At 53.7% G+C, this 21677-nt stretch overlaps 2 protein-coding genes across 4 annotated transcripts in view; one reads left to right on the top strand and one right to left on the bottom strand.

Annotated features, from left to right (window-relative positions):
- SRRD (SRR1 domain containing) overlaps positions 1 to 6904 on the top strand; it is a 17494-nt gene extending 10590 nt beyond the window's left edge. Inside the window, exons 2-7 of the mRNA XM_025933558.2 lie at positions 393 to 433; positions 1753 to 2012; positions 2101 to 2199; positions 4157 to 4311; positions 5000 to 5045; positions 5432 to 6904. Coding sequence (XP_025789343.2) covers positions 393 to 433; positions 1753 to 2012; positions 2101 to 2199; positions 4157 to 4311; positions 5000 to 5045; positions 5432 to 5653 — 823 coding nt within the window. The 3' untranslated portion in view covers positions 5654 to 6904. The remainder of the gene's footprint in view (positions 1 to 392; positions 434 to 1752; positions 2013 to 2100; positions 2200 to 4156; positions 4312 to 4999; positions 5046 to 5431) is intronic.
- On the bottom strand, positions 5305 to 21677 carry TFIP11 (tuftelin interacting protein 11). 3 transcript variants are annotated; one of them, XM_025933268.2, is made up of 13 exons: positions 21561 to 21677; positions 19332 to 19549; positions 17139 to 17292; positions 16675 to 16831; positions 14877 to 15004; positions 13046 to 13198; positions 10496 to 11023; positions 10308 to 10414; positions 9529 to 9697; positions 8946 to 9189; positions 8335 to 8477; positions 7702 to 7867; positions 5305 to 6343 (listed from the first exon to the last, which is right to left on the bottom strand). In XM_025933268.2, the coding sequence occupies exons 2-13, from the start codon at positions 19538 to 19540 to the stop codon at positions 5988 to 5990; spliced, it is 2514 nt and encodes an 837-aa protein (XP_025789053.1). In that variant the 5' UTR covers positions 19541 to 19549; positions 21561 to 21677; the 3' UTR covers positions 5305 to 5987. The 3 variants fall into 3 exon arrangements, with proteins under 3 accessions (XP_025789053.1, XP_086538315.1, XP_086538314.1); XM_086682189.1 differs by having other exon boundaries at positions 13052 to 13198; XM_086682188.1 differs by lacking the exon at positions 21561 to 21677 and adding an exon at positions 20100 to 20226.

The raw sequence follows: 21677 nt of genomic DNA, 5'->3' as shown, positions 1-21677 counted from the left end.
TGTTTATTGAGTACCTGCTGCATGCAAGGCACAGTGCTGTGTGTTGACTCATTTGATCCCTTTCATAATCCTGCTTGATAGGTATGATTCTTTTCCCCATCATAGGGGTGAGGAAACTGAAACTCAGAGAGCTTAAACCTGGGCAGCTAGCAACTATTTATGGAGCTCTGCATCTGTGCCAGGCGGTGGTGTGGACTGACCCAGACCAGTCCCTGGGAATTGGGTCGTCCTCCAGCCACCCTTCTGCCCTCTCGGAGTGCCGGCAGTGCTGGTCTGGCTCTGGACATGCACACTGTGAATCCCCGCATCCAGCTCATGGTCAGGAGGAGGGCCACTGGTGGGGGCGGCCTGGAGAAGGTTGGGAGATGACCATGCCTTTTTTTTCTTAACAGGGAGGACCTGCTTCTCTCTGATTTCTGGAGTCTGGCCCTAGGTGGGTACCGCCTGGCGAAGGCTGGGGGTGGTAGGTGTGGGAGGAGAGCCTGAATGTGGGCAAAGGAAGGAACACAGTCCTCATTGGATGATATTTTCTTCACAGAGCGGTGTCCATGCTGGGTTCTCATTCTGACTTCCCACTTATAACCGTGTGCCTTGGCACTTAACTCTGAGCCTCAGTTTTTCTTTGAAAGAGAGGTAACAAAGTACACACCCTGTGGTGTAATTTTGAGGATTAAATGAGGCTCTTCAGTTAAGTGCTTGGAACAGTGTTTGCCTGTGCATGGGAGACCATACGTCCAGCTGTCACTGTCATTGTTGAAATGTATACTTAGCGAGCTCTTTTCCCCGACTTTGCAGTGGAGGCTTGTTTTTCCCCACACGGTTGTAACCTCCTCCTCGACAGAATCTGTGGCCATCTGAATATTAACATGTGCGGCAAACATACCAGCAGTCACAGTCTGTATGGAGGGACATTTAGTTATTTTTTCCTTCATTTTTCAGTCATTCTACATAACGGTGCAGGGAGCACCTTTACGCATAAAGCTTTTACCAAATGTAGGGTGATTCTCTTCGGATGTATTCCTGGAAGAGGAATTATGCAGTGAAAAGGCGGTGACTAAGCTGATATCTGTTGTCAAGTTTTTCCAGAACTGCTTTTACCAATCAGTTCCTCACATGCCCTTTCCCAGCCGGGGGTCTCATTCACAGGTCTCTTCACTAAGAAGTGAAAACTGCCGTCTTGCTGTGGAAACATAGGGCCTTTTGTTTTTCGGGTGCAGGTTTGTTCAAGTAAGTTCAGTGCCAGTGAAATGAGAGACCAGAGAACCTGCTGCTGTAGAAGAAGATGTAAACAGATTATTTTTTGTTAGACTCAAAAGCCCCAGTCTACCTTTTTTATTCTTTGAACTTTTTACACGATGTTGAGAGCTCTGCTCCTCGGTTCTTTGTTATCATCAAAAAAGTAGGTACTTCAGAGCATAACCCACACTTACCAGGCACCTCCCACCAAATTAGAATGAGCTCCCATTAGAGCTTTAGGTGGAAACTGTGCCCATAAATGAAACGTATTTTTTGCTGGAGACATCTGTGGGGTTGCAGGCCGTGGGCATGCAGGGACCAGGACAGCCTGTCTGTGTGGGCGGGCGTGGCCACATGCTCCAGGCATGTTTGGGAGCGAGGCCTGCAGCCTTCTTTCTGAGGAGCTGAAGCCTTTACTGGCCTCCTTTTCTCCCTGGGGCTGTGGCCTTGCGTGGATGGTTGGGTTCACGGGGCCAGAGCATGCCCTCTGACTGTGTTCCGGGCCTGCTCTTTCAGAAACCATCAACGGCTGTCTGACGAAACATCTGGAACAACTGAAGGCCCCAGTGGGGACTCTCTCGGAAGTCTTTGGAAACCTGCATCTCGACTCCTCGCCAAATGAGTCAGATGCGGCCCCCGGCTGCCTCCCAGGAGAGACCCTGGTGCCAGGAACCTGCTGTCTGAAGTGTGTATGCTATGGCCTTGGGAACTTTGCCACCTGCGTCATGGCTAGAAACCAGCTAACGTTTTTGCTTCTCTTCCTGGAAAAGTGCCAGGTAAAGTTTTGGATTCTTCTTTATCGCCCCTCCGCTGGTCTTGCACACGGATCTTCAGGTTGATGGGACTCATTCTTCCCTCCCACAGATTCCCAGAAGGCACTGCTGGGTGTATGACCCTGTGTTTAGCCAACTAGAAATTGCAGTTCTGAATAGCCTTGGTGTGACTGTCCTCAGTGAGAACGAGGTGAGCGGGGGAGGGGAAGGGGAGGGGGGAGCTGTGTAACTGACGGGACCCCGGGCTGTGCCATGTAGACACCCTCGCTCTGAGACAGCAGTCAAGTGTCCCACCACACACTTGCCTTCCCAGTGCCTGGAACGTGGGACCCATCAGTACCCGCATTGTGGCCTATGTGGTACCCATCACAGAAAAATAAATCGTACAAGTGGCGTGAACTGAAACCTGTTATATTTGCAAAATTCCTTTTATTTCTTTTGAGGGAGTGTAAGAAGGGGAGGGGCGGAGAGAGAGACAGAACGAACAAGAACCAAGCAGGCTCTGCACCAGCAGCATGGAGCCCAGTGCAGGGCTCGAACCCACGAATTGTGGGATCATACCTGAGCCAAAAGCAACAGTCGAGGCTTAACTGACTGAGCCAGCCAGGCGCCCCTGTTTGCAAAATTCTTGTGAGAATTGTGTGTCCAGGGACTATGGTAATTTACTAAATTGGTATTTACTGTGGGATGAAAAAATGAAGGGCTACAGTCTCGGTGCCTCCAATGAGGGCCTCCTGGTTGGAATTTACTGTCCTAGGGGAGGGTATGGAAGGGGACAGAATAGCTCTCTCTGAACCTGTAGCCATCACACCCGTAGCGTCTGGCTGGGTGGCGGGTAGATGCTGTGCCCTGCATGCCCTAAATAGTTGGCATGTGAAATTTCCGAGCCCTGGAAGACAGACAGTCCTTTCCTAGGCAGAGGGCAGAAGCCAGCGTACAGGCACAGACTTCTGCAAGTAGTTTTGCCTTGTTTGGGGGATTGCAGACAGAATAATCCTCTGATTCCTGTGTTCCAAAACAGCCATCTCCTTGCTTTTTACGAAACTCCAAAGCTAGGCCCAGCTGAGAGAAGAGAATCCTTTGCCGGTGTTGGCGAGGCCCTGAAACGCTGCCGCTCCCTTCACCCCATCTTTTCTGAGTGCCTGCCCCGTGCCGGGCGAGATCTGGGGGGAGGCCAAGATAAATGCAGGCCCGGTCTTCAGGGAGCCCGTGGTCCCATCAAGGCGTGTGGCCTGTAACCAGTAAACGGGGAGCAGAACAGTGAGGGGGAGCCACCACGTGCTGGAGCTGAGAGGGGAAGGCACCCCGCGCCGGCTGGAGGGAGTCCTGGGTCAGAGCCGAGCCGGGACCGGAGGTCCACCGGGTGTCTGCTAGAGGGACCGAGGCAGGGGCACAGGCCGCCTGTGCAGAGCAGCTGTTGGGGAGCCACTGCCCGTTCATGAACACAAGGGAGAAGAGGACGGAGCGCAGAGGCCCAGGGGAGGCAGGCCCAGGCAGCAGGGGGAGGGCCTGTGTCCCTGCCGCGGGTCTGGCTATGGAGCCACGGTTCTCAAAGAGGGGACAGTTGTATCCCCCAGGGGACAGCTGGAAAGGACCGACTGTGATAGGGGTCTGGAGAAAGGGACACAGGAGGCCTGGAGTTCACCAAGCACAGTCCACGGGCACAGTAACCGTTGCCCTCCATCCTGCCCTTGCTGTCACGGACCCAAAGGCCCCTCTGCGGACCCAGAGCTGCGATCACAGGACACACATTTATTCAGTCGACACAGATTCTTTCTGGACATCGGGATTTCCAGACTTGTAGCCCCGTGTCGCTGTATAAGTTTCAGTCGTGCTACGTTAGAACAGAAGTGTTCCAGAGAGGGGGGCATCTGTTTCCGGGGGATAGGTTCACCTGCCTTCCCCACAGCTCACTGTTCTTTCCGGCGAGGCTGACACAACCTGGAATACGGGTTGAAGGCGTCCGGGGTGATCGGATACACGTGTCTGTTGTGAAGCGACTCCAGCGAGGTTCGTTAACACGCGTGTCCACTCACACTCGTACGCTTTTATTTACTTTGTGGTGAGAACGCTCAGCTCGGTCCTCCCCTCCCCCTCCCCTCGTGCTCAGAGCGGAGGGGTTTACACTGTGTGTGTGGTGCCCCCAGGAGGGAAGACGCAGCGTGTGGGGCGAGCCCACCGTCTTTTACATGCCCCACTGCGGGACGGCCCTGTACAACAACCTCCTGTGGAGCAACTGGTCGGTAGACGCCCTTTCCAAGATGGTCGTCATCGGAAACAGCTTCAGGGGCCTTGAGGAAAGGTGAGCGGGGAACGGGGACGTGCCTGTTCCTGACGGACCCGCAAGCGGGAGACGTTGCCATGACTCTCGTGCCCAGAGACACTTTCCCGTAGGAACCCGGACGGGCTCAGAGGGGGGCGTGAACCCCGAGTCAGGCTGCGGCACGAGTTAAGGAGTCTTTTGCCAAGATTCCCTCCCTTCCCTTATGACGGACAAGTTTCCGAAAGTGGGGGAAACCGACCTCTCCCACAGCTGCTCACACCTACACACACCGGGTGTCCACCGCCACGTCTCCCTTGATGAAATGGGGGGGGGGGGCTCACGCTTTCTCTGATTAATGCACCTGTTCCACAGTCCCCCTCCTTTTTTATTTTTTTTATTAAATTTTTTTTTTTTTTTCAACGTTTATTTATTTTTTTTGGGACAGAGAGAGACAGAGCATGAACGGGGGAGGGGCAGAGAGAGAGGGAGACACAGAATCGGAAACAGGGTCCAGGTTCTGAGCCATCAGCCCAGAGCCCGACGCGGGGCTCGAACTCACGGACCATGAGATCGTGACCTGGCTGAAGTCGGACGCTTAACCGACTGCGCCACCCAGGCGCCCCAGTCCCCCTCCTTTTTAAAACGTTTGTTGCCTTTAAGCCGCCTTGCTTTTCTGTAATACGCTCTCATTCCTCCTAGCCGTGACGTTGTTTTCTTTAATTTCTAGGTTGCTGGCAAGGATTCTGCAGAAAAATTATCCCTACGTCGCAAAGGTATCTAAACAAAGGGGCAGGGATGGGAAAGGGTGTGGGACCAGACCGCTTCTCCCTTCCTGTGAAGAACTCTGCCTGGACGTGCGTGGGAGGACGCTGACGAGGGGCTCACGGAGGGCGCGGTGAAGGTACTGCGCCCGCTGAGTTTTCTCCATCGCTCTGTGTCGCAGAAAGCGATGACCTGCCCTTCGTTCTCAGTATCGAGCCCTACATACTCACTGCCCTTGGACCTTCCAGTTCATCACCAAAAGCACTTGAGTTAAAATATCCTAGTCCTTTTATTTTTTTTAAGGTAACATGGGGTGACTAACAGATCACACACAGGAGCGTGGGGTTTACTGTGACCGTCCGGTTTGTACATTTTACATCTGAATGTTCCTGCTCAGGTTTTGCAGGGACTGGAGGAGCTTGGGCTGCCGGAGACACCACAGTACGCGGACGTATTCAACGACACCTCCGTCCACTGGTTCCCTGTACAGAAGTTAGAACAGCTCCCCATGGACACGTGGGCATTTCGGGAAGAACCAGACTATGGGGACTGTGAGGACCTTGAAATCATCAGGAACAAGACAAGAGGTCCTTCGGTTGCTGACCTGAAGTCACCATGACACAGTGCCAGCCGAGGCAGAAGCAGCTGCCCCCGGAGAGGACGGGGGAGGCTCCACGGAGGGAGTGCCAACAGCCCCCTTCTTTGCAGTGGGCCAGATTGCAGAGCACCGGGAATATTCCATTCGGTTCTCCCCCTTAGACGAGGACGTGCTGTGGAAGGGCTCGGCATAAAGATGCACCTCCTGAGCGTTGTGTCTTATGTCCTTTGCTGGCAACCTGACCCAATAGGGAATACTCCCGGATGGAGAGTGAGTACTCTTTCAAGGCCGGTTTCAAACACTGTTTATTCATAACCACGTCCGTCTCCAGTGCACGTGTCCAGCCTGCTGCCCTCTACTTGGCCATGTCAATCAGGCTCTGCAGGGAGGTGGGCACCCAGGTCTTCTCACCCTGGACGAACACCACCCCGCGGTCGATGTAGATGACGATGCGGCCAAACGTGTAGAGCTGCTTCCCTTCGTGTCGCTTCCCGATGACCGGCATGAAGACGATGTTGTGCTCCTCAGCCTTGGTCTCAATGAGGTCCTTGAAGTTCATGGGCACGGAGCTGGCGGCCACGCCGATGCCCCTCTGGGCCATGTTCTCAGCCTCCCGTCGCTCCTGCATGGCCTCGTACTGGAAGTCCTTCCTCCGCTCTGTGTGGGTGAGGTAGGCGATGTTCTCCCGTGCCCCGGGCTGCATGTAGGCACCTGGGAGATAGGGGAGGGGAGGGGGGGAGTGAGGACAGGTGTTGTGACCCACAGGGAAACGGAGACTGCTTTGGCAAAACCTGCCTGTGACTCCGTGAAGGGCGGTGGGGCCTTGGGGGCACAGAGAACTGAGATGGACACTAAGCACCTTCCGGGAAGCTCAGGCAGCTGTCCGCCGCCACAAAAAAACTGGAATGATGTGTAATAACCAGAGAGATGCTGAACATAAAATACCACAAGAGATTCATCCTCCCAGGGCCGGAAACCTTGACAGCACACGGCCTAGCCTAGTTCTATTTTTAACGTCTCCATACAGGCCCGGCCCCAGAAGGATTCAGAATGCAAATGGGGAGCCGAAACAGCTGCTGAAGGACAGCACGGGGCCACAAATGCCCGGTGCCGAGGAGTGTGGATGGGAACAGCTCTGGGAGGTGGCCTGGGCCCGGGGTGGCTGAGGAAGAGTTTCTAGAGAGGGTGGAAAAGGGAACGGTCCCCTGAAGGACCTGGGTAAGTAGAGAGCACAGAAGTACACCCACCTCATTAAACAGAACGTATAACCTACGAACTCGATTTTCATGGAACAGACTCAGTCAAAGGATTAAAGGCTCAGGAAATAGAAACTACAACCCTAGCTGTCACTCTGGCTGGGTAACCTTGAACAGGCTCTCGGCCCTGAGGAGCTTATCTGGGAGGCAGCGCTGGCCTGGATACTCCGGTGGCCTTCACATGGAGACTCGAGCACACTGATACAGGACAGACTGACTTGGTCGGGAGCTGGGGACAGATAGGAGACTCGAGCACACTGATACAGGACAGACTGACTTGGTCGGGAGCTGGGGACAGATATTAAGTGGACAAGCACCTGCCTGCTGCGGAGACAGCAGAGACCCCGCCCGCAAAGTGCGACACGCACACTGTAGCTCACTCGATTCCTGGAAGTGCGCATTAGGACTGTTTCACAAGGAAACAAAATGGGCCAGGCGGGCTTAGCAACTGCTAGGTGTCAGGCTGTGCTCCGGCTCCTGGTCGGGGGGCCATCACGCCTGAACAGCACACACAGCTGTTCACGGAGGCATGCCGGCGAACGTGAAAAGCCACACGGCAGTGATCACGAAGGTGGCCCCAGAGGTAGGCCCCCTACAGTGAATCCAGCCACAGTCAGACTCGGGTCAGGGGCAGATACCCCTCCCAGTGCCGGGAGAGCTGGGCAGCGTGTGCTGGCTAACTGTGTAACCAGGTCTGCTGGGCAAGTGTCCGCGTTGGAGCGGGCCGCCCACAGGGACTTGATCCCGTGTCATTTACGTGATCAGAAGCACGGCGCTCAGGGCCAGGATGTCCCAAGCGGACTCTCCACTCACCGACGTTGGAGGACACTGCCCTGTTCATGATATCGAGCGCTTCGTTGAATTTGTCCTTGACGGATGGGTGTGCCAGCACTTGATCTGAGAACATGGACTTCCAACCCAGGTACCACTTGGTGATCTCCTCATAATTTGGGCTGTTACTAAGCCAAGAGCACAGCACCTGCCAAAAAGACAACAGGAACCACGCATCCATAAGGCAGAACTTCAAAGGGACCTTTTACTTTTGTTCTGATTGTGGTCCTGCAAGCTGGTGACACTTGCAGGGGTTTCTAGGGGCTGAACAGTCTGGCATTTAGAGCGTGGAATTTGGAGTCAGCTTGGCAGCTAAGTGCTTTGCACGTAAACTCCCTGAACTGCATCCGCCCGTCTAAACAAGACGCCAGTCCCTACCCCTGAGTTTCTGTGTGAGGAGTGGAGGTGACGCACATCAAGTGCTTTGCATCTGGCACATGGCAAGCGTCCAATAAATGGTGGTCACTATTACTGCTTATTTATGTTACATATCACAGCTCTGTTATCTGACAGTTGTCCAAGGATCAAGCTCCTAGTCAGACCTCGGCAGAAAACTGAGTGAAGCCTCTCTGCCTCCAGCCCATCCCTCAGAAGACACAGCAAAGCAGGGTGTACCTGAAGCCACTTGGGGAAGAAGTGCTTTTCGAGAAGCCCCACCAGGCTGGAGACGGAGATCATTCCTTCCCAGTCGATGACCCAGTAAAAAGCATCCATGTGCTGCTGGTGAGGGTTAATGACTAATTCCCCAAGACACATCCCTGCAAAAGAAGCCCGGTCTTTAAGGCAAAGCCACAGAAGCACAAAGGGCAAACTCTCCAGCGGACAACGCTGGCCGTTAATCCATTTCTATACATCAATCCCAAGCTCTTGATAGGGCAACTCTTAAAAACCATTTTCCTCTATAACCCAGAAATACTGTATATTTAAAATCAAACACCACAAAAAAAAAGGCAGAACGCCAACGTTTCTCATGTCACCAGAAGCCCAAACGAGACCAGTTAGGAACCAGGAGGCACGGGGACTCTGATGTCCCTGATGCCAGAAGAACCCTGGGCACGTTTATGTCCCAGCTCTGCACGAAGCGGCACTCGTGGTGAGCAGCACCATGTGCCGGGCTTTCTACGGAGCTCCAAGAGCGGGTCTTACAGGGCACGGATCACGTCACCGCTGGCCACAGACACGGTGCCACGGCCGCTGGCCCTAACGCACCTTCCCCGTGTGCTCACCCAGCTTGGGCACTATGTTCTTGACCATGAATGCCTCCCAGGAGCCGGGGGTGAAGACATCTTTCCAGGGCTGGAGGATGAGCTTGGCCGAGGAGTCGCTGGGGTGCCACTTCTGCAGGGCGCTGGACAGCTTGCTGCGGATGGGGGAGTAGAGCGGCTCCAGGCGCGCCTGCATGAGGGGCAGCCACGGGTGGACCCACGAGTGGATGGGCACGGTGTCCGTCAGCGGGTTCCAGTTTTCCACCTGCGGGAGCAGTTCACGATGCGCTGTGCGGTCAGTGGCACGGAGGCCGAGTGCTCCCCTGGCCAAGGCCCACAGGCCCCTCTGCATGACCAAACTAACACCCACACAACTGCGAGAGGTCTCACAAATGGCACAAATTCTAATTAGAGAAACCAAAGAGATGAATTCCCTGCTAGGGGACTCTGGGGGAGAAGTGCCGACAAAAGGGCCCGAGTTGCCCACAGGACAGCAGCTGTGTCAGCAGATTCTGTCAATCCCAGGCCCTTCAACAGCACTGAGGGACTGGAGAGGTGCCCCTGGTCCCTGCCAATGGCTGCCCCCCGCAGCTCTGGGCCCTACCTCCTTCTGCAGCTTGGGGAAGATGAGCTGATCCAGTATGTTATCTAAGATCCACACGGGAATAATTTGCACCCAGCTGTCCAAGAAGTCCACCATTGGGTCACAGTTCCTCGGCTGCCATTGAGTGACGATATTTCGAACAAATGGCATCCAGACTTCCCATATCAGCCTGCGGGGGAAAGGCGAGGGCAGGATGGTGGCACCGATGGGGTTTCAAAGCAGACAAAGTCCACCGCCAGCAGCCCTCCAGAATAAGAAAGAGAGCGGCACGGACATCCAGGCACAGCAAACCACCAGGCCAGCCCCCAGACTGCCCGGACCTGCGCCTGCCTCCCCCTTGCCCTGCCAGCCGCCTGCTCACCCCCCCACCAGGCCTGTCTCCCCGGCAGAGCTCACCTGCTCGGCAGCGATGCTGCGGGGACACAAGGGTCCCCTCTCCAGGGACTGCAGGCCTTCCCACCTGGAGCTCTGACGCCTCACCTCTCAGGTCACAGCTTCAATGTCCCTCCTCACAGAAACCTCCACCTCCAACTACTCCCGGCCCCCAAGGAGGCATGTGTCCCGGCTTTATTTGTCTGCTTCCTCACCCCCACCTACCTCTCCCATTCCCCACACACTGAGGCTGGCCGCCACCTGGCACAGCACGGCCCTGACAGACAGGTGACAAGCACGGTGTGAGCGAGCGGACTCCTGGAACGGGGCCGGCACGCGTGGAGGAGGCGGAAGAGGCCAGTGCCCGCCTTCCCCACTGGGATCGTCCCCCCACCTGTGCCCAGTACCTGTGAAAGGCGTCCGCCGAGAGGTCCTGCCCACCGTGAGATAAGAGCTGGTCGTTCTCAAGGAGGCTCTTCCACCTGGAGATGACCTCCGTGCCGTACGCGCAGTCCTGGGGAGAGATGCAGCCGTCAGCCGAGCTCCCTGCCCCGTGCGGCCCTTCCAGGCCGGGCCCATCCTGCCAGCCACTCACCTTGAGCGGGTCCCACTCCTTAAAGTACTCCTTCACGAGCGGGTAGACGATGGCCACAGCCAGGTCCACACGGTCGGACATCCGGTACTCCTCGTAGTACTTGTCCTGCAGGGTCTCGAAGACGCGGGCGCACTCGTCCAGGGTGAGGGGGTCGCCGCAGGCAGGCTGCATGCGCCGCTCGCACTCCTCCACCATCTCCAGGACCTTGCTGAGGTTGGCGATGACCCGCTCCTCGTGCTCCAGGACCTCCGACATCTTCTCCAGCTCATGCGACAGGTTGACCACCATGTCGCGCTCGTACTGCAGCTGCCGGTCACTCTGGATGATCTCCTGCTCCGTAAGGTCGATGAGCAGCTGCAGGTTGTGCTCCAGCTCGGGCAGCGCGAAGCCCGGCGCCTTGGCCTCTTTGCCGGGCGGCGGCGGCGGCTGGGACTGCGGCGGCAGCCCGTCGTCGGGGACGCTGTGCTTGTGGCTGATCTGGCTGTAGCTGTAGTAGACCTTCTGCTCCCGGCCGGTCATGTCGATGACCTGGGGGAGTGCGGCAGGGGGGACCCGGGTCAAGGCTCACCATCGCTGCCCTGGGACAGTGCGCGCCAGGCCGGGTGAGGGCAGGGCGCCGGGGCAGGTGCTCACGAACCACACACTACGGCACGGCCGGGAGGGCCGTGTTTCCCACAGCGGAGCCCCGGCCGCACAGACGGGGGTCAGGGACGGAAGCACCGCGCACAACCAGCAGTTCCAGACTCGGTCCCTCTGGACAAGACGGACAAGGCTTTTCCATCTAGGAAAAGCCGTGAAACTGGAGTACAGACGACTCAGCTGAGGTGAAAATCTATTGCCACGCGTAGTAGAGGCTGTACTGATCAAAGCGGGTAATAAAACACGTATGACCAAAATATCACACTTGCTGTAAGAAAAATGCATATTTAGGCAGACAGATCTAGAAGGACGTGCATCAAGATGTTAAAACTAGTCGCCTATAGGAAGGAAGGAAAAGAATAGTTTTGCCTCTGTATTTTCTAATTGTCTAGAAGGTACCACACACTGGTCCGTAATAATACAAAAGTTGTATTTTGATTTGAAAACAAAACAAAACGTCAAAAAAAGTTACCGGACCAAGGCAACCTAGGTGAGCATTTTGAGAAAACAGGGGAAACTGGTCTATACTGGAATATAAACCGTACTGAAACACAGCGACCCATCAGCACTTGAAGTAACAGTACGACCAAAGAACCATGTGCATTAGGATCAGCTGGAGAAAAATGAACAGAGTTCTCATGCCCTGCCTCGATCCACCGACGAGAACCCACACACTGGCATTTCTTACTAGTACTCCCCGCCCACAGCTGGCGCACGACGCCCTGACATTTGAGAACCCCACGCGGTGACACACACAATCTGTCCTACGCCAAACTGCACCAGACAACTGTCACCACCCTCGTTCTCTGGCTACTCAGGGGAGTAACAGGAAACCCAGGACTGGATGCGCGGAACAGCGGCTGAAAATTCCATCCATTTTTACAACTGAAAATACTCCAGTGCTGGTATGCCCTGTCCTGCGCTCCCAGTCAGAGCGGGCTCGTGCACCCTTTCCAATAGTTGGGGGCCTTAGAAAGCTTCCTATGTTTAACCTGGCGACTGTACTTCTAAGGATCTATCCTTACAAAACGTCCGAAACAAAGACAAGACTTGACACAAACCGGCCAGCCCGAACCGAGCCAGGAAAAAGCTGAAGGTCTAGGATAGAGGTAGGACCAAGTGGCCTAGTACTTCATTGTCTGGAATCACACACTCACTAAACGTGACGTTCATGCCAGGTTTTCCATAACGGAAATGTTTGTTTTTTTCAATATATGAAATTTATTGTCAAATTGGTTTCCATACAACACCCAGTGCTCATCCCAAAAGGTGCCCTCCTCAATACCCATCCCCCACCCTCCCCTCCCTCCCACCCCCCCATCAACCCTCAGTTTGTTCTCAGTTTTTAACAGTCTCTTATGCTTTGGCTCTCTCCCTCTCTAACCTTTTTTTTTTTTTCCTTCCCCTCCCCCATGGGTTTCTGTTAAGTTTCTCAGGATCCACATAAGAGTGAACACCTATGGTATCTGTCTTCCTCTGTATGGCTTATTTCACTTAGCATCACACTCTCCAGTTCCATCCACGTTGCCACAAAAGGCCATATTTCGTTCTTTCTCATTGCCATGTAGTATTCCATTGTGTATATAAACCACTGCTAGGAATTTACCCAAGGGATACAGGAGTGCTGATGCACAGGGGCACTTGTACCCCAATGTTTATAGCAGCACTCTCAACAATAGCCAAATTACGGAAATGTTTTTAAGTTCACGGACCGGGCGCTTCAGAGAGAAATGGTTTTGCACCACTGCCGTGTAACGAAGAGCGCCCAGCGCGGGGCACACGCTACCGCCAAGCGATAACGAACAGAACAAAGCAAGCCCAGAAGACCCCACGGGATCCAAGAGAACGTTGGGTGATTGACTTGACGCGGGTGTGGCAGTGTTTCCCAGCGCCCCCCTCCCCGCCCCGTACCTTGACCTGAGAAAGCTCCTTCTGGGGGGCAGCGAGCTTCTTGCTGATCCTGCCCTTGGCTTTCAGCTCCTCCACCGTCTTGTAAGAGTATTTGGGCTTCTTCTTGCTTCCGCTGGGGTCTTTCCTCCACTGGCTCAGCTCCTTCTGAAACTCCTGAAGCAGGGGGAGGCGGCCAGTGACACAAGGCAGGCCGCTTTTCACAGCAGGCAGGGTGACTGAGACCGTTTGCAGACACTCACTAGGCACGGTCTCAGACGTACGCAAGGTTCTGCGCCAAGCGGCGTGCCTGAGGGACACTACAACCATCTCCTGACACGCCCCTGACGCTCAGCCCCTCATAGAAACAAGAAGGTTCAGAAAGCAGGTACTCCAGACACCCAGGCAACAGCCACCCCCACTGCGGGCAGGCACTACGCTACTTTTAAATTCACCTCACGTGAAACTTAACAACATACGGGATTTAAGGACCCAAAACCCTGGTTCTAATCTAAGATGAGGGCAAATCAGCAGGTCCCTAAGTCTTAAGGCCAAGACACCTTCTGTAAGCAAGGTTTGCAAGCCTCTTCCACAGGAAGGCCTACAGTAGATAGAGAAGGAAGCGCGGTCGGGGGGAGTAGAGTCCAGCCCACCGAAGTGGGTTTTGTGCGTGTCCTTCTTTTTTCTTACACTGGTTTAAAACTTGTACTCGTTTTTTCCCAAAAATGTCTGGACCTCTACTCCAGGAAAACCAAAGATCAGGCACTACTGGGCCAGGTCGATGGCAACAACCGCCTGGACCTGAGTAGAAACTACCTCTTTAGACAGCGAGGCCCTGGCCCGTCCGCCTCACTCCTGGCTCGCCTACTCGCTTCTGCTGCACACCTGCTACCTGCCGTCCCACCCTATCCAACGTCTCCCGCCTCAGCAAAAGGAGAGGGTCGGCGACAAGAGCAGTGACAATACAAGGCTCTGCAGCATCCTGCTGTCCCTCATAAATGCAAAGGGGAAGGGGCGCCTGGGTGGCGCAGTCGGTTAAGCGTCCGACTTCAGCCAGGTCACGATCTCGCGGTCCGTGAGTTCGAGCCCCGCGTCGGGCTCTGGGCTGATGGCTCAGATCCTGGAGCCTGTTTCCGATTCTGTGTCTCCCTCTCTCTCTGCCTCTCCCCCGTTCATGCTCTGTCTCTCTTTGTCCCAAAAATAAATAAACGTTGAAAAAAAATATTAAAAAAAAATAAATAAATGCAAAGGGGAAAAACGGTGTTGAGACAGCCGGCCCCTCGGGGGCCAGAGCAGAGCGACCCCCAGCTCACAGCTGGCTCCCCGCGACACTGGAGACGAAAGCCCGGCACCTACAAGTGGCCTTCGGGGCCAGTGCCGTGACCCGCCCGGTCGATATGCCTCGTCCCCTCCCTGCTCCGTGTGCTGCCTTCCCACCACAGCCCCCTCCGCGGCCTCTCCGCCACCAGGCTCGGAGACGCGCGCTCGGTGGCCTCTGGCCTCACGACTGGCCCCACACTCGCTGCCTTCTCCTGCCGAGAATCCACTGAAGCCTCTCCTCCCTACCTAAGTATGTCACCCCTGCACAGCCCCCCACTCCCCACCTCACCTCCTACTCTGACCCTTCTCAGCACCTACCGCTCTCAGCAACCACACCACAGCTGCTTGTTGACTGTGTCTGGGCACCAGGCTCTAAGCCGTTCCTCGTGGAGGAACCTCCGGCCTCCAGCACAGCGTGACACGTCACATGTGCAACAGACATCTGAAGGCCGACTGAATGAGCGAGCGAGTGAGCGAGCGACAGTGGGAAACAGCACAGACACCCCCCCGCCCGTGACCCCTGACTTCTGGTTACCTCTTCCGCTTCTTCTTCTGAGTCAACCACGGGGAAGTCTTGCAGGGACTGAGTGGTACGCTCAGAGCCGTAAGCGCCCACGGCACCTTTGCCCTTTCTCTGTCTGGCTTCGATTGGATTAATGATACCTGACAGATTTCAGCAAAAGATAAAAAGATTTCAGATGGTCACAGCGATTCCTGTATTCGAACAAGGCACTCAGTGAAACCACCCTTCCTCAGTCCTGACACAGAATAACACAGCCCAGGAGGGAGGGCTCTTCTCTGCCCCTGGAACCCTGTCCGAGTCCCCTGTGATGTGAAATTTCTAAGCATTTATGGTACAAGAGGATGCAGACATCAGCGTATCGATGTCCTAAATACAGATTTTCGTATCCGCTTTGGATTTGTCTTTTTGAGATACTGGGAGAAAAAAGAACTATTCACATGTAACTGGGAACTCTGCAGTACTAAATTCTACACTTTCCTTGGAAGAAGGTTCCGGTAAGGACAGTGAATTATTCACAGAATATACTGACTGAATGAGGCGAGGTGAAGCAGCAGTTCAGTAGGAGACCCCGTCCGTTTTCCTGGGTAGCTCCTGTCTCCTGGACTTTGCTTGCTTTATAGCACGCGTAAGCCTTGGAAATAACTATTTTCCTCTAAGAATCAACAGACGGGACTACCGCACTTCAGTGAAAACTGCCCAGCCTCCCCTTCAGCTAGTACTGCTGAAATCTCAAGTCAGACCTTGTTCTCCTTCTGGGTCACCACTGCCAGCTCCGTGAGATTCACGACTTTTCCTCCAGCTAACGCTGGGTGAAACCTGAACAACTACGCAGGAGTGGAGCCTGGACTCTTAGAAACTATTACTGTTTCCGTCCAGTTGCTGCCTGCTCACGGGAAACAGGACAAGGAGAGAGAAAGCAGGTTCCTGCAGGAAGAATCCAAGTGCTTGGCTTGTGCGGCTTTGATGTCAAGGAGACAGGGACATGTGAGAGGAGCTGTCTGGACGGGGCTAGGGCCTGGGGACAGGAGGCAGGGCTGCTGAGCGCAGACAGAGGGCCCCACATGGGATTTGCTCAGCCAAGTTTACGGCCACACAAGGGCACATAAAAAAGCTACACGAAAGGGCACCTGGGTGGCTCAGCCGGTTAAGTGTCTGACTCTTGATTTTGGTTCAGGTCATGATTTCATGGTTCGTGAGTTCAAGCCCTGCATCAGGCTCTGTGCTGATAGTGCAGTGCCTGCTTGGGATTCTCTCTCCCTCTCTCTCCGCCCCTCCCTCACTCACGTGCTCTCAAAATAAATAAACTTTAAAATAGCAAAAAAGTTTGGGCCTACAACCCAATGCTCTAAACTCTTTATCTTAAAAAAAAAAAAAAAGCTACACACAATGTTTCATGGATACTCCTGGACTACAAACTCCTATGCCTCCAGGGCCCAGGAAAGCTGACATAAAGTAAGGGGTATCGGGACCAAAGACCACAGGGGGTGGAGACTGCTTCCCCGAGGCCACGAGCACTGTCTGTGGCAACTAAAACCAATTCCTGCCAGACAAAGTCAAAAATGTCAGGTAAAATTATCTTATTTGTAAATGCTGGCAACAGGCTCAGTCTTAAAGAAGCACCGGTCAGGCCACAAAGAAGCCTCTCGTCTGCAGCCTGACTGAGCCTCTTCCTCCTGCTCAGACAAGCTTCCGTTTGGGTCTGAGAAAGCAGACAGCCGAGGAGCACAGCCGTCAGGTGCCAGCGGGCCAGGCCGCAGACTCCACGGACCTCGCCTCCGTCCCTCAAGACTACAGGGTGCCCGCACCCTACCTTGTGCATTCTTCCCGAGCCCCCTTCCAGGGACGTAGCCCATCTTCTGCAGAAGCTTCTGTCCAATTCCCTTGGTGTGTCTTTCCCAGCTGCCAAAATCCATGAAAGACTTGGTTCCTCCTGCAAAGCCTTTCTGGCTGGGTTTAAAATTGCCACCCTGAGGAGGAAAAAAAAACAAAACCAAAGCTTAGTTGACAGGGAAAAAAAAGAAAAATCTAAGAAAGCTTACTCGGACGATGGGGAAATGGCCTGGCAGTCAGAGCATTATAAAAAGTGTCACACAAACCAAAACCAGATCTGTGACGTGCGTCAGGAGAGCAAAGAGCCCGCGCTGCCCACGTCACACCTTGCAGAAACCTGCCGCCACGAGGAGAAACCCACACAAGCCCCCCGCCCGCAGATGCCTGGCCGCATGACCTTCCGAGGACGTTACTAAGGTCACAAGCCTGAAGCAAAGATGCTACCGTCTTTAACTTCTTGGGTCCGAAATCCTTAGGAAAGTCATCCTGCTTAACAGGCTTCTCCTCGTCGTCGGAATCTTCCAGCTCCGCCTCCTCTGCTGCCCCTTTCTTGAGGCCGGCGCTGATGAAGTTGACTGGCGCGGAGTAGTCTCGGGCCCTGCGGGCAAACACAAGGCCCCCAGGGGGCTGTCAAGAACCTTCCGTAGGCATCCCTTGTAGAAACTGTGCTGGCCAGGGAACCCCTTAGGGTGGACCTCCAGGGATCGTTTAAAAGAGCAATACACTCACTTATACCCAAAGGGCCCCAGATCCTGTAATCACAATAACATTATTACCTGATGGGTTCAAGTCAACTCTGCGGCTGCAATTATCGATGTCAGTGTAAGGGTGATTAAAAATGCAAAGTGTCATCTTATACAGCATGTGTATCAGTTACGTCTTCGTAAAAGTGAAAGGAAAAAATGCAAAATATGATACAACACAACTTTCTTCTACATTTTTTTAAAATGTTTATTTTTGAGAGAGAGAGAGTGAGAGAGAGAATCTCAAGCAGGCTCCGCTCAGTCAGCACAGAACCTGATGCAGGGCCCGAACTCATGAACTGTGAGATCGTGACCTGAGCCGAGGTCGCGAGTTGGAAGCTTAACCGACTGTGCCACCCCGGGGCCCCTCCTTTTACATTTTTAAAAATTAAGCTATTTTAAAAACCATGTGTCTTGGAGGCTATTTCAAATACAAAAACCAAACAAGAAAAATTCTAATAAAAAATCATCCAACACAGTAAAAGAAATTCTATGAATGGAAAGTATATTAACAATTATATCAAACTCTGAGAAGTTCACGTTCATTACATTCATTTGTATGTGAAAACTAAAGTAATAACGAAGAAACGAACTCCGTGAGATGGCGAGTATCGATGCCGACCACGACTGTCACAAGGACAGTACTTACAGTGTCATAAACGTCAGCTCCCTTTATAAGATGACCAGCCTAGTCACTGCACAACCCCGTGGCAGTGACAGAACTGAGAGGATTCTTTTCTAGAAGATGCAGTCAGGTAAGAGCCCAAACTCAGGAGGGAGGCCCAGATTCCCAAAGCCTGGCTGTGTGATCATGACCTCAGTTTCTTAATGTGGAAAATGGGATGGTAACAACAGTACCCTTCTCACAGGTAAATGATACCAACCATGTAAAAAGCACAGAACAAGTAAAGCGCCAACAGATGTTGGCTATTTGGCTACCATCATCTTATGGTTATGTAATCCTTGACCTCTGAGCCATCTGTCATCCACTTTTAGATTTCTTGCCAGATGAGAAGGGGCTGTACCGATCTCCATACTTTTTCCCCCCAGGCTCCCCAGACCGTGTGAAACAGGCACAGTCTCAAAGGGCCGGAGCCTACAGGCCACAGTCGAGGCCAAAGAGACAAACCCATACTGGCTACACACACCGGTCAGGCGACTCGTGGCCAGTGCCCACGTGACTTCACGCTGAGGCGGAAGACTGTCAGCCTGAGTCCTCGTCTCCCCACCACCACGCCTGCAGGGACGCAGTCTCGGCCCCACACATCTCCCTCTTCCACTGGGGCCTCGGGCCAACTTTGCACACCAAAAGGTCTCCTCCAAACATAAGCGCGCCCACGTCAGCCACTCGCTGTCTCAGACCCGGGGGCCTCTTCTCAAGCTATGCTCCCACCTGCAAAAGCTTCCATACCTCGTAGACACCTGGTGCTTCCCCTCAATGGCCTCTGTATCCTCATGCCGTCACCCTCTGTGGTCATATATGCTCAAGGATCACCTCTCTAGGGACCTCTTCCCTCGCCTCCCAGAACAGATCAAAGATCCTCTCAAACGTACTCTCTCTCAGGTCCGAAGTCAGTCACAAACTTGCACTGTGTGAGTCGTCAGTCATCGCCTGTCTCCATGCTCTGGTGTCTGAGCTCTCAGAAGGCAAGGAATGGACCTGCGGCCCAAGACCCGCTACATATAATTGCTCACTGAACACCTGCCTATGGTTCAGTCAGCAGAGAGCCGCCCTCCAGCCCAAAGAGGAAGCTGGGCCTCCCCGGCTGATGCTGCAGCTCCAGGACTCAGGAAGGCCAGGAGAGAAGTCTGTTTAGTGGTTATCCCCCCAACTCCCTCTCCATCTTCCCCCACTTCCCTAAAGCAACAGAAAGCAGCCCCACGCGCCCAGTACCGTTTGCCTCCAAAGCTGGGCCTCTCTTCATCCGAGTCTCGCTCTGCCCACACTCCGTACGTGGCCTCTTCCTTGGTCTGCCAGTGGCGCTGCCGGTTGGGGTTGAATTCATTCTGGAGATCCCAGTCGGTGATCTCAAAGTTCTCCCGCTCGTCCTCGTCATCATCCATGTGGCCTTCGCCATCCCGGTACAAGTGGGACAGCGACATGGCCGGTCACTGAAGGAAGGGATAAGAAAGGCACGTGTAGTTTGTGGTGAGTTCTGGAAGCGGCAGCAGGCTTCCCTGAGTCCCCGCTCCTTGCTCCCTTTGAACGTCCTCCAAACACAAAGCTTGTTAAAATCGCCGCTACAATTCAATAAAGCAGACATTAAAAACATATTTTAGGAAATGATCCGTATTTAAACAGGCGGGACAAAAGGCTCCTCAAAGACCAGTCCCAACGATGTATGTGATTCTTAAGCATCTATTTCTCTGTCCTAGTCAATGTCATAAAACATACTCACATATATAGAAACCACATAAAAATACCTACGTATGTAACTCTATTTATTATTGCCTCAGAACCTGGGTGGACATCTTCTGGGATCCCAGATTATTTTGTTGTTGCTGCTGTTGAGGAAAGTTGTATCTGGACCCTTGGCGGTCCCAGGAGTGATTGTTTTTAGAACATGCTTTCTGAACTATATTACTTGGTGAGACCCTAAAACTTAGATTTCCTCCCAAAACATGAACCTCTTCTGAAGGCAGTAGTAATTATAAACACTACCTTAACAGACATCTGTGTACTGCAACAGAGAATTCAACCCCTGAGAGCTGGATGATGAGATTCAGCTGTCTCTTTCTCATAAAATTATTTTCTTTGGAGTTTATTTATTTATTCTGAGAGGGGAGGGAGGGGCACACAGAGACAGGGAGAGAGTGAGGATTCCAAGCAGGCTCTGAGCTCTCCCCGCAGAACCTCTCGGGGGGGCTCGCAACTCCAGAAGCAGTGTTCAAACTCTGAAACCGTGAGGTCAATATCTGAGCTGAACTCAAGAGCCGGACCCTTAGGACTCTTACCCCTTAGGACCCTTAGTCGACTGAGCCACCCAGGCGCCCCACATCTCTTCCTTAAATGGATTAATTACTACTGCACCAAGCTTTACAATGCCTTGTAAGGCAGATTAAACAAGACGGTGCTTAAAAAACACTTAGCTCAGAATAAAAAACGCTCAAGGAACAATAGCTGTTACAGTAGCTCCATGATTAGCTTCATCATCATTACTATTACGGGATTAGGGAAGGAACCTAACAAACTGCTAAAATCATAGCCTGAGTTCAAATCCCAGCTCTGCCAGGTACTCAGTGAGTGTGTGAGTATCAAATACACACGAAGTGCCAAGCAAGGTGCGCTGCATGGTATACATTCAATCTGTGACAGCAACTGGGATTCTTACCAACCAGTTGCTTGCTGCAAGCAGCCCTCAGGGACAAGGAGTTCACTACTTCTGGTCGCTTCTGTGACAGAGTTCTCCCTGCTTGGGGTGCCTGGGTGGCTCAGTCGGTTAAGCCTCCGACTTTGGCTCAGATCATGATCTCACCGTTCATGGGTTCGAGCCCCGGGTCGGGCTCTGTGCTGACAGGTGGGAGCCTAGAGCTTGCTTGGGATTTTGCGTCTCCATCTCTCTCTGCCCCTCCCCCGCTCTCTCTCTCAAAAATAAACATTCAAAGATTAAAAAACAAACAAACCCACCAAGTTCTCCCTGCTTACTCTACTCACTGGCACACTGCTTGGGTGCAGCTGGTCCCAACCTCAGCCAGCAGTGCAAAGAAGGGAAATGTTGTCAGGGGAGGTAGGGAGTCCCAGACACACGGGAGTCAGTAATATCGCTGCTTCCCGGGGCAAGAAGCAAAGGACTGTTAGGAGTTACAGAGCCTTTGGCAGGTACCAAGTACTTGCCGGACGCTTCGAGCCGATAATCTAACGTAAGCAATCAAGTCACCTCTACGAGACACGTAATGTTGGCGTCCCCACCCTTCCGATAAGAGAAAGGAGACGCAGGGACGTCGGACAACTTGCCCCAGGTTCTACGCTGGCAGGGCTCCAAAGCAGGTGGGCTTGAAGCCAGGCTTCCGGCGGGGCTCGATCCCTAACCTGCTCAGTGGGTCCCTCGCGCACACTCCCACTGGCGGGGACCCCCCCCCCCCTCCCGCTCCCCGTCCCTTCCCTCGCCCCGGCCCCACTCACCTCTCCCGGGTCCCGCCGACCAAAACCAGATACCTGCTCTAGGCGAGCTGCGCGCCACTACAGCAGCCGGAATCCGGATGCGCCCTCGGACGGCGCGCCGGAAATGACGTTTACAGC

This window comes from Puma concolor, chromosome D3, assembly GCF_028749965.1.
Source record: "Puma concolor isolate L17-30 chromosome D3, mPumCon1.1.hap2, whole genome shotgun sequence".
Taxonomy (NCBI): Eukaryota; Metazoa; Chordata; class Mammalia; order Carnivora; family Felidae; genus Puma; species Puma concolor.
Note: the sequence above shows the minus strand (reverse complement) of the source record. Positions and strands in the feature narration are given on the sequence as shown.